Source organism: Nerophis lumbriciformis, linkage group LG30 (genome assembly GCF_033978685.3).
Source record: "Nerophis lumbriciformis linkage group LG30, RoL_Nlum_v2.1, whole genome shotgun sequence".
Taxonomy (NCBI): domain Eukaryota; kingdom Metazoa; phylum Chordata; class Actinopteri; order Syngnathiformes; family Syngnathidae; genus Nerophis; species Nerophis lumbriciformis.
In genome coordinates this window covers 7,421,327-7,435,132 of record NC_084577.2, presented here as the reverse complement: position 1 = coordinate 7,435,132, position 13,806 = coordinate 7,421,327, and the positions used below count along the sequence as shown (strand labels likewise).

The window sequence follows — 13,806 nt, the reverse complement described above, 5'->3', positions numbered from 1 at the left end:
AGCCAGGTGTTTTGTAAGGTGGTACTTGTTTAAAAAAAAAAGTTCATGAACCACATTTTAAGTGCATACAACTGAAATGCAGCCTCACCATGTTAAGTTTTGACTGTGGCCCCAACCAGGTGACCACTCCATGAGGTTCTCGGGGCCCAAAATGGTTTATACGGTTCTAACATGTCAGAGATGTACTTTGGCACAAGACCATGAAAATACTTGTGCACAAGCAGAGCTGTTTTAAAATCCAAAGCCAACACCCTGACTGATATACAGTATGGTCATATTTCCTGATTCTAGTTAGGACTCGAGCAGCAGCATTTTGGATGTACGACAGCTGCTTCACAGCTCATTTAGAGAGGGCAATGAGAAGACCAATGCAGTTAGTCCAGCATGCTGGTGACAAATGCATGGATTAGTCTCTCCAAGTTTGCTTTAGACACTATTCCTTTAAATTTGGCAATGTTTTTTAGGAGGTAAAACTTCCTGTCTATGACTGAGAGACTGACTCAACAGCAAATCTGATAGATGCAGACAAGGTGTGCTTGCCATCAGCTAATCAATTCATTGGTTCTAATCAGTATTTCTGCTCATGTGAAAGACATTTACAAAGAAGCTTTCTATCCTGCTCAGAAATGTACTGTATCTCACAGAAGAACAACCTCTGCGCCAGATTTACCCAGATGCTGACATTTTAAGTTGATTTTAGGCTCAATGCATGATTTTATTTTTTCCCCCTAAAATGCATGATAGGATTAAAAATGTAGGAATTTGGAAATCATGTGCAAAAAAACTTCTCTTGTCCTTGCAGTACAAAGTGGGCCAACTGTATTCAGTTGCAGAGGCCAGCAAGAGTGAGACTGGTGGAGGAGAGGGCGTTGAAGTGGTGGTCAATGAGCCCTATCAAGACGGGGAAGCTAAGGGACAGTATACCCACAAAATCTACCACTTACAGAGGTATGCACTTTGTGACTCCAGGTCCATCCTGCTCTTATCAACAACTTGTCTATGTTGACTAACCCAAGTCTTGTTCCATCCTGTTCTTCTTCTTACTATAACGTGCATACGTCAACATACACATTGATACCTTAAGGAGTTTTTCCAATGAAGTATTGACATGTGTTCAGCAATGTAACAATTTAAAAATGTTATGTTACCGTTATTGTAACCAAAATTATCACAGTTATCATTATAATCATGTTATTGTTAGATGTGCTCAAAATGTAGTTGTACAAACACTAAAATATTTGACCAAGTTTTTTAAAATAAATAAGTAAATAGACATAATTAGGGATGCATACTGAATCCGGTAGTCTTTTTTTTGGCACGGAGCGAATGCCGGCAGTCCTCACAGACACAGATTCACGTAAAATCCAACGATGCCACATTACAGTACCTGGGTTGCGCGTGACGTCACGCCCGGTTTGTCGACTCAAACTCTTTGCACTTTGGCACTTGGCGATCACTTCAGCAGTACTGAGAGCGGATTCAGCCAAACTGTTTCTAGGTAATGTTGTAATTTCCAATGTTAACAAAGAAATTGACTCAAAAAATGCTCCAACGTAAGTAAAGTAAGGCTCCACTTTTCCATAAATGTGTTAGCTTGAAGGTAATATACATTGGCTTTGGTATTGACATGCTACTAATTTTACATGGCGATTTCAACACCTTTAGATTTGTTAATGAAAAGTACAACTTAAATCCACGTTACAATCATACAGCTTGTGCGTATACTATAAGTACAATACTTACATCTTACTTACAACACACCATAAACTACACACTACTGCCATTTTACGTCTTGGACTTGCAACTGAAATTGCAACATTTTGTCATACATGTAAATGAGACTCTGAAATATTATAATAAGATGTAACAACTGGACAGCAGTTATCCTAATCTGCTCATTTTTGATTTTATTATCAAAAACAAAAAAATTAGTTAAGACACTTTGGTACCGAAAATTGGTACCGTTGATTACCAGGTACCAAGAATCGGTAACGTATCAGTTCAAATGTGAAGGGTACCCATCCCTAAACACAATATACTTTCTTGGCAGAAAAAAACATTCGATTTTACTGCCTTATTAAGAGCCCACATAATGCTATTTGAGTGTTTGAATATGTGCATTTCCTTCCATTTTAATTTGTAAAGATTTTAGAGTGTGTTTAATGATGAAGGCAAAATTAATGTTGTATGTACATTTTATGTGAAAAGGGATTTATGGCTCTTTAAAGGTTGCCAGATCTTAAAGGAGCCCTTCCTTTCAAAGAGCTGTTCAAAAGACAGGCTCATTTTTATGGTTATGGTTATGATTTATTAGTTTTAGACATGTTTACATTAAAGGGGAACTGCACTTTTTTGGAATTTTGCCCATTGTTCACTATCTTTATGAAAGACATGACGACGGATTAATTTTTTTAATACATTCTAAAAAGTAAATAAGTGCGCTCAAAAGTCTGCTTATAATGAAGCTTATGGGAGCTGCTCTATTCTGCCTATAAAAGCTCATCCAAACACCTCCATTAAGGTTTTATCTCATGATGTAAGTATATACGTAATTTGGTGCCAGCCACATTTATAATATTTAATATTTACGTATTTTGCTCATTTTAAGCATATGCGGTGCATTAATTTAAAAAACGGATCACAGTGTTTGCTTTTTGCCCCCAAACTACATCACAGATTACTACTCACTGCAGGCTTGATGAGAGCCAACAAACATAATAAAACACCACTTACTGTACAAGGTCTGCACTGTACAAGGTCTGCACTGTACAAGTTCTGCTGTCATTGAGATGCCGACTGCAAGGATTTTCATATATTCCCATTTAGATGAAGAATGACTCATAATCCTGGTGAAGAAAAGGGGCATGGAACCAAGCGTTTTTTGTGTCGTTTTCGCCATTACCAGTTCTAAATTGGCTGTTAAAGTGTACCAAATTGTCGGAATACGTCCTCGTCCTTCTACTATCCAGGTGAGATGCATGATTTATGATCTACAATAAAGTTTGACGAGGAAGGAAACGAGGAAGCAGCTGATCAGTCGATCATGTCAACATTGGCACACAGCTCGTGATCACGACGCCGCTATTAATAGTTTATCCATGTTAGCGCTTATAATAAGAATATCACTAATACCTAGTTACTTCGTTTTGGAGTTTTTTTTTATTGGGTTTTAATGGGCAGAATAGAGGACCTCCCATTGGCTCCGCTGTAAGCAGAGTTTCAATTAAGTTTATTTATGAGATAGAATGCATGAAAAAAATCCATGCGCTGTCATGTCTTTCTTAATCATTGTAAACGATAGGCAAAATTCCCCAAAAAAGTGCAGATCCCCTTTAAGGAACATAATGTGGTTACATTTGCATATCCATCCATTCATTTTCTACCGCTTGTCCCTCTCGGGGTAGTGGGGGTTGTTGGAGCCTATCTCAGCTGCATTCGGGCAGAAGGCGGGGTACCCTTGGACAAGTCGCCAGCTCATCGCAGGGTCAACACATTCACACTCACATTCACACACTAGGGCCAATTTAGTGTTGCCAATCAACCTATACCCAGGTGCATGTCTTTGGAGGTCATATACTTCTTATTTTCCTATCAAGTAATCAATCACTGGTAGCAGTTATAAGATAAGATGTGGATCAGAACAATATAAATGTACACCAATATTGCTCTATTGGTGGGAATTATTCTGAAATATTGCATGTAATAAAAAAATTATTGTGTTTTTATTGCAAACATTCCATAAGGTGGTGCCATATCCCTGTGTTATGACAGTGACATCACTATTTTGAATTCCACTCATCTAGAAAAATTGTAGCACAACAGCATTTTAACAGGACAGAAAAAATACACAATAAGTAAAAGACAAAAATGTGTTTAAAATGTAAATATAACACGAAAATAAAAATGTGGACATAATAAAAATACACATTCAAAATTGTACTTACCCTAGTTGGTGTGTGTACACTTGAACTACTTTACATATCCACATAAAAAAAATGACCCTTAAAAGTGAATTTAAATGCTGCTACGTTAAATTTGAATCTGACTCGTTTTTCTAGTCCAGTCGTCAGTCGGGTTGCACACTAATGCAGCATGGTTAATTGCAGATAATGCATCTGCATGTGCATAAAAACTGCCCCCAAACAGCTCACAATTTTGAATCGGTTTTCAACGTTCACTTAAATTATTTTTTAAGAATATGGATTTGACTGTGGCAACAAGTCAAAGGGGAGTTTATCCCGTCTAAGTGCAGTGTAGTGAAAAAGAGGTCTAAACTAGCACCCCCTTAGTAGCCAGATCTAATTTCCATACAAAACCGGATTCCAAGCTCAATATTTACAGACCTGAGCATCTTCCACTCGGACTACAAGTAGTCAACACATCAACACATCAACACAAACTGGGTACACAACATATTCCTAATAAAGTGTTTACGTGTTTTTTCAGTAAAGTTCCAACTATCGTCCGTGCAATCGCTCCAAAGGGTTCTCTTGAGGTTCACGAGAAGGCCTGGAATGCATATCCCTACTGCAAAACCAGTGAGTATCACTCAAGTAATACAATATTACACTTACTGGACTTGCAATGCATGAATCTCTTTTAATAAATTATGTTGCATTTCTGAAATTGCAATTTATGAAAGAGAATGTAGATTAACTAACTTTCAATCTGTCCTTTTCTTGTGACCCTGCCGCAATGAAGTTCTCACTGTAAGTAATGGTTTCCTTAAATTTGTGTTTTATTAAATGGGTAGACTTGAATATGATGACGATAGTGGTGACAAAATGAACCAATGTTGTAATTCATTCAGTCTTTCTGTATCACTAATCCTGTTTATTGTCCTGACATTTTTAATTAATGCGCACATGTACAGATGCTGAGAAGAATTGCGTGAATGCAGACGGCTAACAGATGAAATGTCACTGAGTCTGTGATTTATCTTTCCTACGTTTGCAGAATGTATTCATGAAAGACAAGTTCGAGATTAAGATTGAGACGTGGCACAAGCCAGACATGGGAGAAATGGACAATGTAAGTCATCTGGTATCCATCCATCCAATATCATATGCTATACCATTAACACCATACATGCCAGCTGTATGCAACGTGATATAACAGCAGATTGGTTGGAATGTGTTTACCAAGCAAATTAATCAACATATTGTTTTGTCTTAAATGTCTTGCTGCAGGTACATGGAATAGACAAAGAACAATGGGCCAACACTGAAATTGTGAACATTGACATTGCTGAAAAAATCAGTCCAAAGGTAGGAAGCAAAGTAACAGCTAAAATGGTTTAATCTCACCCACGTTGAATCTAGAGCAGGGGTACCCAAAGTGAGGCCCCGTCGAGGTGTTTAGTGGCTTCCCAAATGCAATACATACTCATGATGACCTCTTTCAAGCTCACGAGGGCAGGGGTGGGCAATTAATTTTTACCGGGGGCCGCATAAGCAACCCGAGCACTGCTGGAGGGCCACACCGACAATATTTCAATTAAATTTTGCTCAATATTATTTTTGATATACCGTAAGATAAATAACAATAATAATAATAATAATAATTAATAATAATAATAATAATTTAATTTAACCTAACTTAACTTTATACAAAAGCAGATTGCTTTTGATGGTTTTATTTTTAACACTGTCTTACACAACACTTTCTGATGTATAAATACAATGCAAAAATTTCCATTTCTGCACAGGGTTAATTTCTGTCACTTTATCCTCCATTATCCAACATTTTTCCCCGTCGGATTTGGACAACCATCTGTTAAAAATCTTTTTTAATCATATTTATTTTATATTGTTTTTTATATTGGTTTTATATGTAATTATTTTTTGTTTATATTCAGTCAATGGTGGAGCTAAGGATAATATTTGAATATTGTTTTTAATATTGTTGTGCAGCACTTTGGAAACATTTTGTTGTTTAAATGTGCTGTATAAATAAAGTGGATTGGATTGGATTGTCACACCTGCCAGCTTGTACCATTTCAATCCTAAAATGTCCAAACACGCATTTGCCTATGCGAACAAGTCATTACATGTGGTTGTCTCTTTAATTGATTGCATGGCTGCCAGCTCCTTCGTGAATTGAAAGTCTGTAGTTATCCCACGTAAGAAGATGAGCAGCTGGGAGGTGTCACGTACATCGCAGCTCTCATCCAAAGCCAGCGAAAAACAGTCAAAGTTTCCGTACATATCAGCGCAACAGAGTCCAATAAGCACTCCTTAATAAACTCTCCGTCAGAAAACGCCTTACTTTTTCTGGCGATTTTGTGAGAAATGACGAAACTTGTCCTGACGGCTGCATCTCTGGGGGTGTGAAATATGGCAAAAAAATCCTTGTTGTGTTTGCAGTTTTACCATCAACGCATCAGCCTCCCTTGCGCGCGCTTCATATCAGACAGATTCCGGTATTTTTCCTTGTGCTCCGTCAAGTAGTGGCGATTCAAATGATATTCTTTAAACACAGCAACCTGTGTACCACAAATTAAGCACACGGCTTTACCTTTAATTTATGTAAAGAACTACTTGGCAGTCCATGTCTTGTTGGAAACACAGCATTCGTCATCAACCTTTCTCTTTTTAGCGTATCATCACTTGTCGCTGTGCACCTTCACTCACAGGTTACACCCGGACATACGCCCATAAATAACACTTTTCAAAATAAAAGCAGCACAGTTGTATTGCACGCACGACATAGATGTTTTTTAAACTTTATTTTGTAATTTGTGATTGCCGCTGTTCACATTCACTCACAATCACACACGCGCATACGTCCACACGGAAGTAATACAAATAACGCTTTTCAAAACAAAAGCAGCATCCTTGTATTGCACACTCAACATAGATACTTTTTAAAATGTATTTTGTAATTTATGATTGGCCTCACGCAGGCCGGATGTGGCCCGCGGGCCGCAGATTGCCCAGGTCTACACTAGGGTGTTCGGTTTGATATCAGCAAAAAAAACAAGTATGATGATATAGGTTTGCTTGTAAAATGTCCAATATCAACTGTGATACAAGCAGTTTACTTATGCAAAGCTAGTTAACATCTAAATGTCCTCCAATAAACACACACGCTTGGTGTTTTTTGTATTTTAGTCAAGTCTTTTACAAAAGGTAATCATGGTAGGCTATAGGCTAGTAGGATATAGTACTCATCTGGGCAAATTAAGGCCCGGGGGCCACATGTGGCCCGTTAAGCTTTTCAATCTGGCCCGCCGTTCATTCCCAAATAATTTTTTTAGATCTTTAAGATGGAAACTGCAGCTGCCATTACGATGTGCAGTGATGTTTTCAAATGACCGTAAGTCTTGAACTATACAAAGTATTTTAATGGTTTAATGGTTTTAATAATCTGTGCTTTTGCATGATATACTAGTTACTATGGTAATATAAGTCACAGCAGCTCAGACGAGGCACCAAACAGTGTGGGGGGTTGAGCGTTTCCACAGAGTGTTTCCAGAGCGGCCAGCCTAAAATGTGGATTTCAGGGACAGACGCGGAAGGAGATTTTTACCACAAAGTTCTAAAGCTTAGTTATATATCAGATTGTAGGTGTTTTTTTTTTTTACCCCTTGCCTGTGTTTTTTGCATTTTTGTTGTGTTTCGCTTGATTGTAAAATATGTCAATCGAGAGGGGGTGTGACGTTCATACAATATGTTATACAGTATGTTGTCAATATTCAGTGTTTTATTGTTATAGTTAATATTGTAAATCCCACATTCTTTATGTTCATGTACATTCTGGGTGTCTCATTCAGTAAAAAAAATTAAAATTCCATTCCCTTTTCTAAGGCGGTCTGTCGTAGCGTTTTTAGCATTCAATCAGACATTATTGTGAGGTTTTGTATTAGTGTTAATAAAAATAGATATACCAGGCCCCAGACACATTTTTTTCTCAAAATTTGGCCCCCGAGTCAAAATAATTGCCCAGGCCTGATCTAGCAGCTACACAGCAGCTAAGCACACAGTAGCAAACAAGCTAAACATACTCTATGTAATAAGTGTCCTTAGTTGAACAAAATTGCAATCGAATACATTTGTCAAAATAAACAAGTATAAAATAATAAAAGTTGTACATTACTTACAGCTACAAAGTCTTCAAGGCAGATGCTTATTAGAAAGTATCCAGTAACTAACCTGTCTGCATCATTCAATTTACTGCATCATGATGAATTATTATGATCACTAGGTGTTGACATGGTATTTGTCAACACCTATTGGTCACAATAATTCATCATGTTAAGCTCAAATGCATTGGATTACATTGTTGTTCAATTAAAGACACTTTACGTATGCGTTGCTACAAAAAGTAGCAGCACTACTAATTTGTAGCATCATTTGAAAAGTCACCCGCTAGAGAATAAGGAGTAGGGTTGCAAAGGGGTGGAAAGTTTCCGGTAAATTTCCGGAAACTTTCCGGTAATTTACCACGGGAAGTTTGGAAATATTGACCATTTTTTGGTTATTCAAAGTTGGACACCGTCCATGGGAATTAATGGGAATATATGGGAATTAATGGGGAATTACAATAATTATATATTATTTGGCACTCGTCTATATGCTGCTGCATCTTTGTGGCATTTTTGGCGTAGCTCTTTGCACCGTATTTCCAAATGTACACAGCGTTTCCGCCTACATTTGTTGGGGTTAAATGTCTCCACACATCAGATGGTGTACGTGGCATTATTCTGTTTGTATTTATTCATTCTTGTAAAACACTAATGTAATGCCACACACAGATATAGTCAGCTAAACAATTGGAGTAGTCTTTAAAAATATTTTACTGATGGACAAATGAATAGAAATAGGCTAGATGAATACATTAACACTCAATCAGCATGCTAAATCAAACTATAACCTACATTCTTTTATGACAACAGAATGGCTAGCAGAACAGAAGGCAGAGGAAACTACACGTTTTGATTTAGTATTTGCTACTTGAACTTTACAGATCACAGAAAAGATACATTCGGATCGCTAAAATTGTTAGGATAAATGAATGGGATTTAACATAGAGAAAATTAGCATCACGGCTAACATAGAAATATTTTAGGTTCATTATGAGACTGTGGTGGTACATAAACCTAGCTCGCTAGAGATATTGGCCCCAAAATCATTTAACAAGTACAGGAACAGCTAGCTAGCTTGAGTGGAGGTATGCTGCAGTAGCCTACAGTCATACAATAACAATTACACCTCTATTAAACTTAAATACCATAGATCAAATATATTTACCCCAGTAATACCATCAAAACTTACCAGACTGGATGAAGTCCTTGGGCTCAAATACTAGTGTGGCCTCAATAGCCCTGCTGTAGTGTGTAGCATGCTGGGAATGATCTGTGCATGTGATGGAGGAATGCACAGTCCCAGAGTTTAAATTCTACTGAATTTGCATTAAATCAGGTTGTTTTAGCTAATAATCATGCTGCAAGATCTTGCATGTTGCATTCAATGTTTATTCCTATCATGTTCCCATTAATTCCCGTTAATTCCCATGGAAAGTTTCCAACTTTGAATATTCCCGGAATTTTGCAACCTTAATAAGGAGTGCTTGAAACTCTGCATGTCAACACACCTAACAAAATGCCCAAGCAACCAGCAACTGACAATTGAGCCTGGCGTCTTCCATTTCCACATCAACACCGTACGAAAAAAATAGTCAACAACAGAAGGAGATAACGTCCGCAGTAACCTACCACATAGCGAAGGACATACACGATTTGATTTCCTATTATGCAGCTCATTTTTATTTGACAGTTATTGAAATGTCTTGTGTGACATCATGCACAAAAGTTCACTTTATTTGTTTTAAACTATTGTAGTGGCGTTCTGTACAAAAAGTGCACTTTATTTTAGTGTTGTTTTGATATGTCATTTAGTGACATCAGGCACAAAAGTGCACTTTATTTGTTTTAAAATATTGTAGTGGCGTCCTGTACAAAAAGTGCACTTTAATTTAGTGTTGGTTTGAAATGTCATCTTAGTGACATCATGCACAAAAGTGCACTCATAGCTTGTTTTAAAATGTCTCTGACAATCTTGAACTTTCTGTTTTGAAATGACATGAATGTTAGTGCCACTGCTTAATAACTGTTTAATAAATACAGTTTTGGTAAATTTACTTAGTTGCGATTTCCCTCTCTGCATGAAAGTTTAAAATGAGCATATGTTAATGCAGTATGAACAATAATATTTGAATGTAGACACATAGAATCATCATACTGGTGTGATTATATGCATCAAGTATTAAACATGGCCTAAAAATATTGAGATATTAATAAAAGGCCATATCGCCCAGCCCTACACACTATAAACAAATACAATTATGTATGATTCTGGGACATCCGTAAAGCTCACAATCATTGATGTCATGTCCCTGGGCATGGCGAACTAGCTGTCATCTGTCATTGTTGTTTGCAGTAACTAAAGGAACTTTATTAATTACATTTAGGCTATTTGTGTGTCACGCTTAAAATCGCTGTTTGACCCGCGGCCCATGGGCACAATTTCTCTTTTACCCTTGGAGGCAAAAGGTTCGGACACTTCTGGTCTAGATTAAACATTCTGCATAATCAGTAAACCCCTGCATTCACTCTTAAGGACTACAAAGAAGACCAGGATCCAGCCATCTTTAAGTCAGAGAAGACCGGCAGGGGGCCTCTGGGGCCTAACTGGAAGGTATAAACTGAGTGTGTGGCACACGTAATGAAATTTTTATAGCATACTTGTGAAAAAGACCAGGAACCATTTTGGCTATTTTGAAATGTATTATATATGTGTCTGCAGGAAGAACTTGTCAACAACCCCAACTGTCCACATATGTGTGCCTATAAACTGGTCTCAGTAAACTTTCAGTGGATGGGACTGACGAGCAAGATGCAGAACTTCATTCATAAAGTATTGAAGCCATATTGCCCTCTAGTGGCTGTTACATAAACTGCTGCACATTTGTGTTCACATACACACGTGTGTGTGTCAATGGTCCTGTTGTATGCCCACACTTTTTCCTTTTGTGCAGATGGAAAAGCGTATTTTTACCGTCTTCCACAGACAGCTATTCTGCTGGATTGATAAATGGATCGATCTTTCCATGGAGGATATCAGACGGATAGAGGATAACACAAAGAAACAGTTGGATGAGGTGAGTGAACAGTATTCTACAGGCTGATTAAAAAAAGAATATGCCAAAATTATCACTCGATATTTCAAAAATGAAAAACAATAGAAAACCTAGCTTGAACACATGTGTTGTACATAACTTCGAGTATTAATTTCATGCTTTACAGTTGCAGCTCAATATGTTCTCTTGTTCAATATAAAATATGAATATTAGATAATTAATTAGAGATACATTTTTGGATATTTTCTAATCAACCCTTTGGCATGAAAATGTGTTTTCATGCTTTTGATGCGGATTATCAATAACCTTTTATACTGTTAAATCGAATGCCAGAGAGATTAATAGCCATGATGTAACTGCTGGTGTTTGTTCACGTTGTTTGCAATTTTTACTTTTACTTAACTGTTGACTTCTGTGAGGGGAGAGAGTCACTATAAAGTAGGGATGTCCGATAATGGCTTTTTGCCGATATTCCGATATTGTCCAACTCTTTAATTACCGATACCGATATCAACCGATATATACAGTTGTGGAATTAACACATTATTATGCCTAATTTGGACAGCCAGGTATGGTGAAGATAAGGTACTTTTAAAAAAATGTATAAAATAAAATAAGATAAATAAATTAAAAACATTTTCTTGAATAAAAAAGAAAGTAAAACAATATAAAAACAGTTACATAGAAACTAGTAATTAATTAAAATTAGTCAAATTAACTGTTAAAGGTTAGTACTATTAGTGGGCCAGCAGCACGCACAATTATGTGTGCTTACGGACTGTATCCCTTGCAGACTGTATTGATATATATCGATATATAATGTAGGACCCAGAATATTAATAACAGAAATAAACAACCCTTTGTGTGAATGGGGGAGGGTTTTTTTTGGGTTGGTGCACTAATTGTAAGTGTATCTTGTGTTTTTTATGTTGATTTAATAAAAAAAAACACACAAAAAAATGATACCGATAATAAAAAAAAACGATACCGGTAATTTCCGATATTACATTTTAACGCATTTATCGGCCGATAATATTGGCCTGCCGACATCTCTACTATAAAGGTATCATTTTTTGAGGGAACATTCAAGGCACTACCCAAAGAAAAACTCATTTTAAATATCGGTGTACAAAAATGGGGGCAACATCATTATGTGAAAACCGGATAATACAGAAAGTGAGGTACAACAACATGAACAACACACCAACAAAAACAGATGTTTGCGAAAATAAACATCCAAAAGAAATGAAAAGTATCAGATCGCTGTGTGGGTCTGATACTGATCCTATCCTTGGTATCAGTGTCAAGTCGGCCCTTCCAAGTAAAAAGAAATGAGACAATTCTGTTCACACAGTCTATCTTTTCACAGATGAGACAGCATGATGAAGTTAAAGGAATGGTTGCCCAATAATGTGTGAGTAACAAAATTTATATTTTCAAAGGCATCACAATTGGTACAATGTTTTTTTTCTTCTGTCTTTCAGTCTTCGGTGCTCCTGCAGTCAGACTCCACTTCTCACACTTGGACCAAGACCAACTTCATGGAATTCTTTCATTTCCTATTTTGAGCTTATAATCATAAATTGTAAAGCAACTGTGCCTGGATTTACAATGTTGATCCTCTTAAACCGAAAGAGGAAACATTTTCTTTGTCATTATTTTCAGTGCATCACAACAGTTGCTTATTGTTGTTTGTTTTAATGAGTATTACTTTTGTTTGGGCTTCTTTACCAGCACTTTCCGTGTATAATTTGATGTATCACATCAAAAATACAACTTTAGTGTGCCACCAAAAGTCTTTCCAATGCAAAAGCTTAGTCTGATATGCTTTGTTATGCCTTCAGAGGAGCGAACAATACTGATGATGGCTGGGTCAACCTCGTGGTAAAAAAAGAACTGCTGTATAGTTTTGGATTTTGGGTACAGGTGGTTTTACAGATACACTGGTCATATAATTGTACTGACAGCGGCAAATTATATTTCTGTATTAAATAAAATGACATGTATTTTAATGTCATAAGATGAGTTGTGTGCATTAAATATACTTTTTGTTCATTTGTCGTAATCTTGGTCATCCTTTTGGTTACATTTCCTCACTTTGAACAAATTCCATCCATCCATCTATCCATCCATCCATTTTCCTCCGCTTATCTGAGGTCAGGTCGCGGGGGCAGCAGCCTAAGCAGAGAAGCCCAGACTTCCCTCTCCCCAGCCACTTCGTCCAGCTCCTGCCGGCGGATCCTTAGGCGTTGCCAGGCCAGCCAGGAAACATAGTCTTCCCAACATGTCCTCGGTCTTCCCCGTGGCCTCCAACCGGTAGGACGTGCCCTAAACACCTCCCGAGGGAGGCGTTCGGGTGGCATCCTCACCAGATGATCGAACCACTTCATCTGGCTCCTCTTGATGTGAAGGAGCAGAGGCTTTACTTTGAGCTCCTCCCGGATGACAGAGCTTCTCACCCTATCTATAAGGGAGAGCCCCGCCACCCGGCGGAGGAAACTCATTTCGGCCGAAGAAACTAATTTCAGCCGCTTGTACCCGGGATCTTGTCCTTTTGGTCATAACCCAAAGCTCATGACCATAGGTGAGGATGGGAACGTTGATCGACCGGTAAATTGAGAGCTTTGCCTTCCGACTCGGCTCTTTCTTCACCACAACAGATCGATA

General features: G+C 37.6%; 1 protein-coding gene across 1 annotated transcript in view; it reads left to right on the top strand.

Annotated features, from left to right (window-relative positions):
• The window catches only part of LOC133572616 (phosphatidylinositol transfer protein alpha isoform-like), a 34,670-nt gene extending 21,476 nt beyond the window's left edge, over positions 1-13,194 (top strand). The window contains exons 3-12 of the mRNA XM_061925447.2: positions 803-948; positions 4,447-4,538; positions 4,702-4,709; positions 4,957-5,031; positions 5,190-5,267; positions 10,620-10,697; positions 10,806-10,916; positions 11,038-11,160; positions 12,509-12,553; positions 12,624-13,194. Of these exons, the coding sequence (XP_061781431.2) occupies positions 803-948; positions 4,447-4,538; positions 4,702-4,709; positions 4,957-5,031; positions 5,190-5,267; positions 10,620-10,697; positions 10,806-10,916; positions 11,038-11,160; positions 12,509-12,550 (753 nt within the window). The 3' untranslated portion in view covers positions 12,551-12,553; positions 12,624-13,194. The remainder of the gene's footprint in view (positions 1-802; positions 949-4,446; positions 4,539-4,701; positions 4,710-4,956; positions 5,032-5,189; positions 5,268-10,619; positions 10,698-10,805; positions 10,917-11,037; positions 11,161-12,508; positions 12,554-12,623) is intronic.
• The last annotated feature ends 612 nt before the right edge of the window (positions 13,195-13,806 follow it).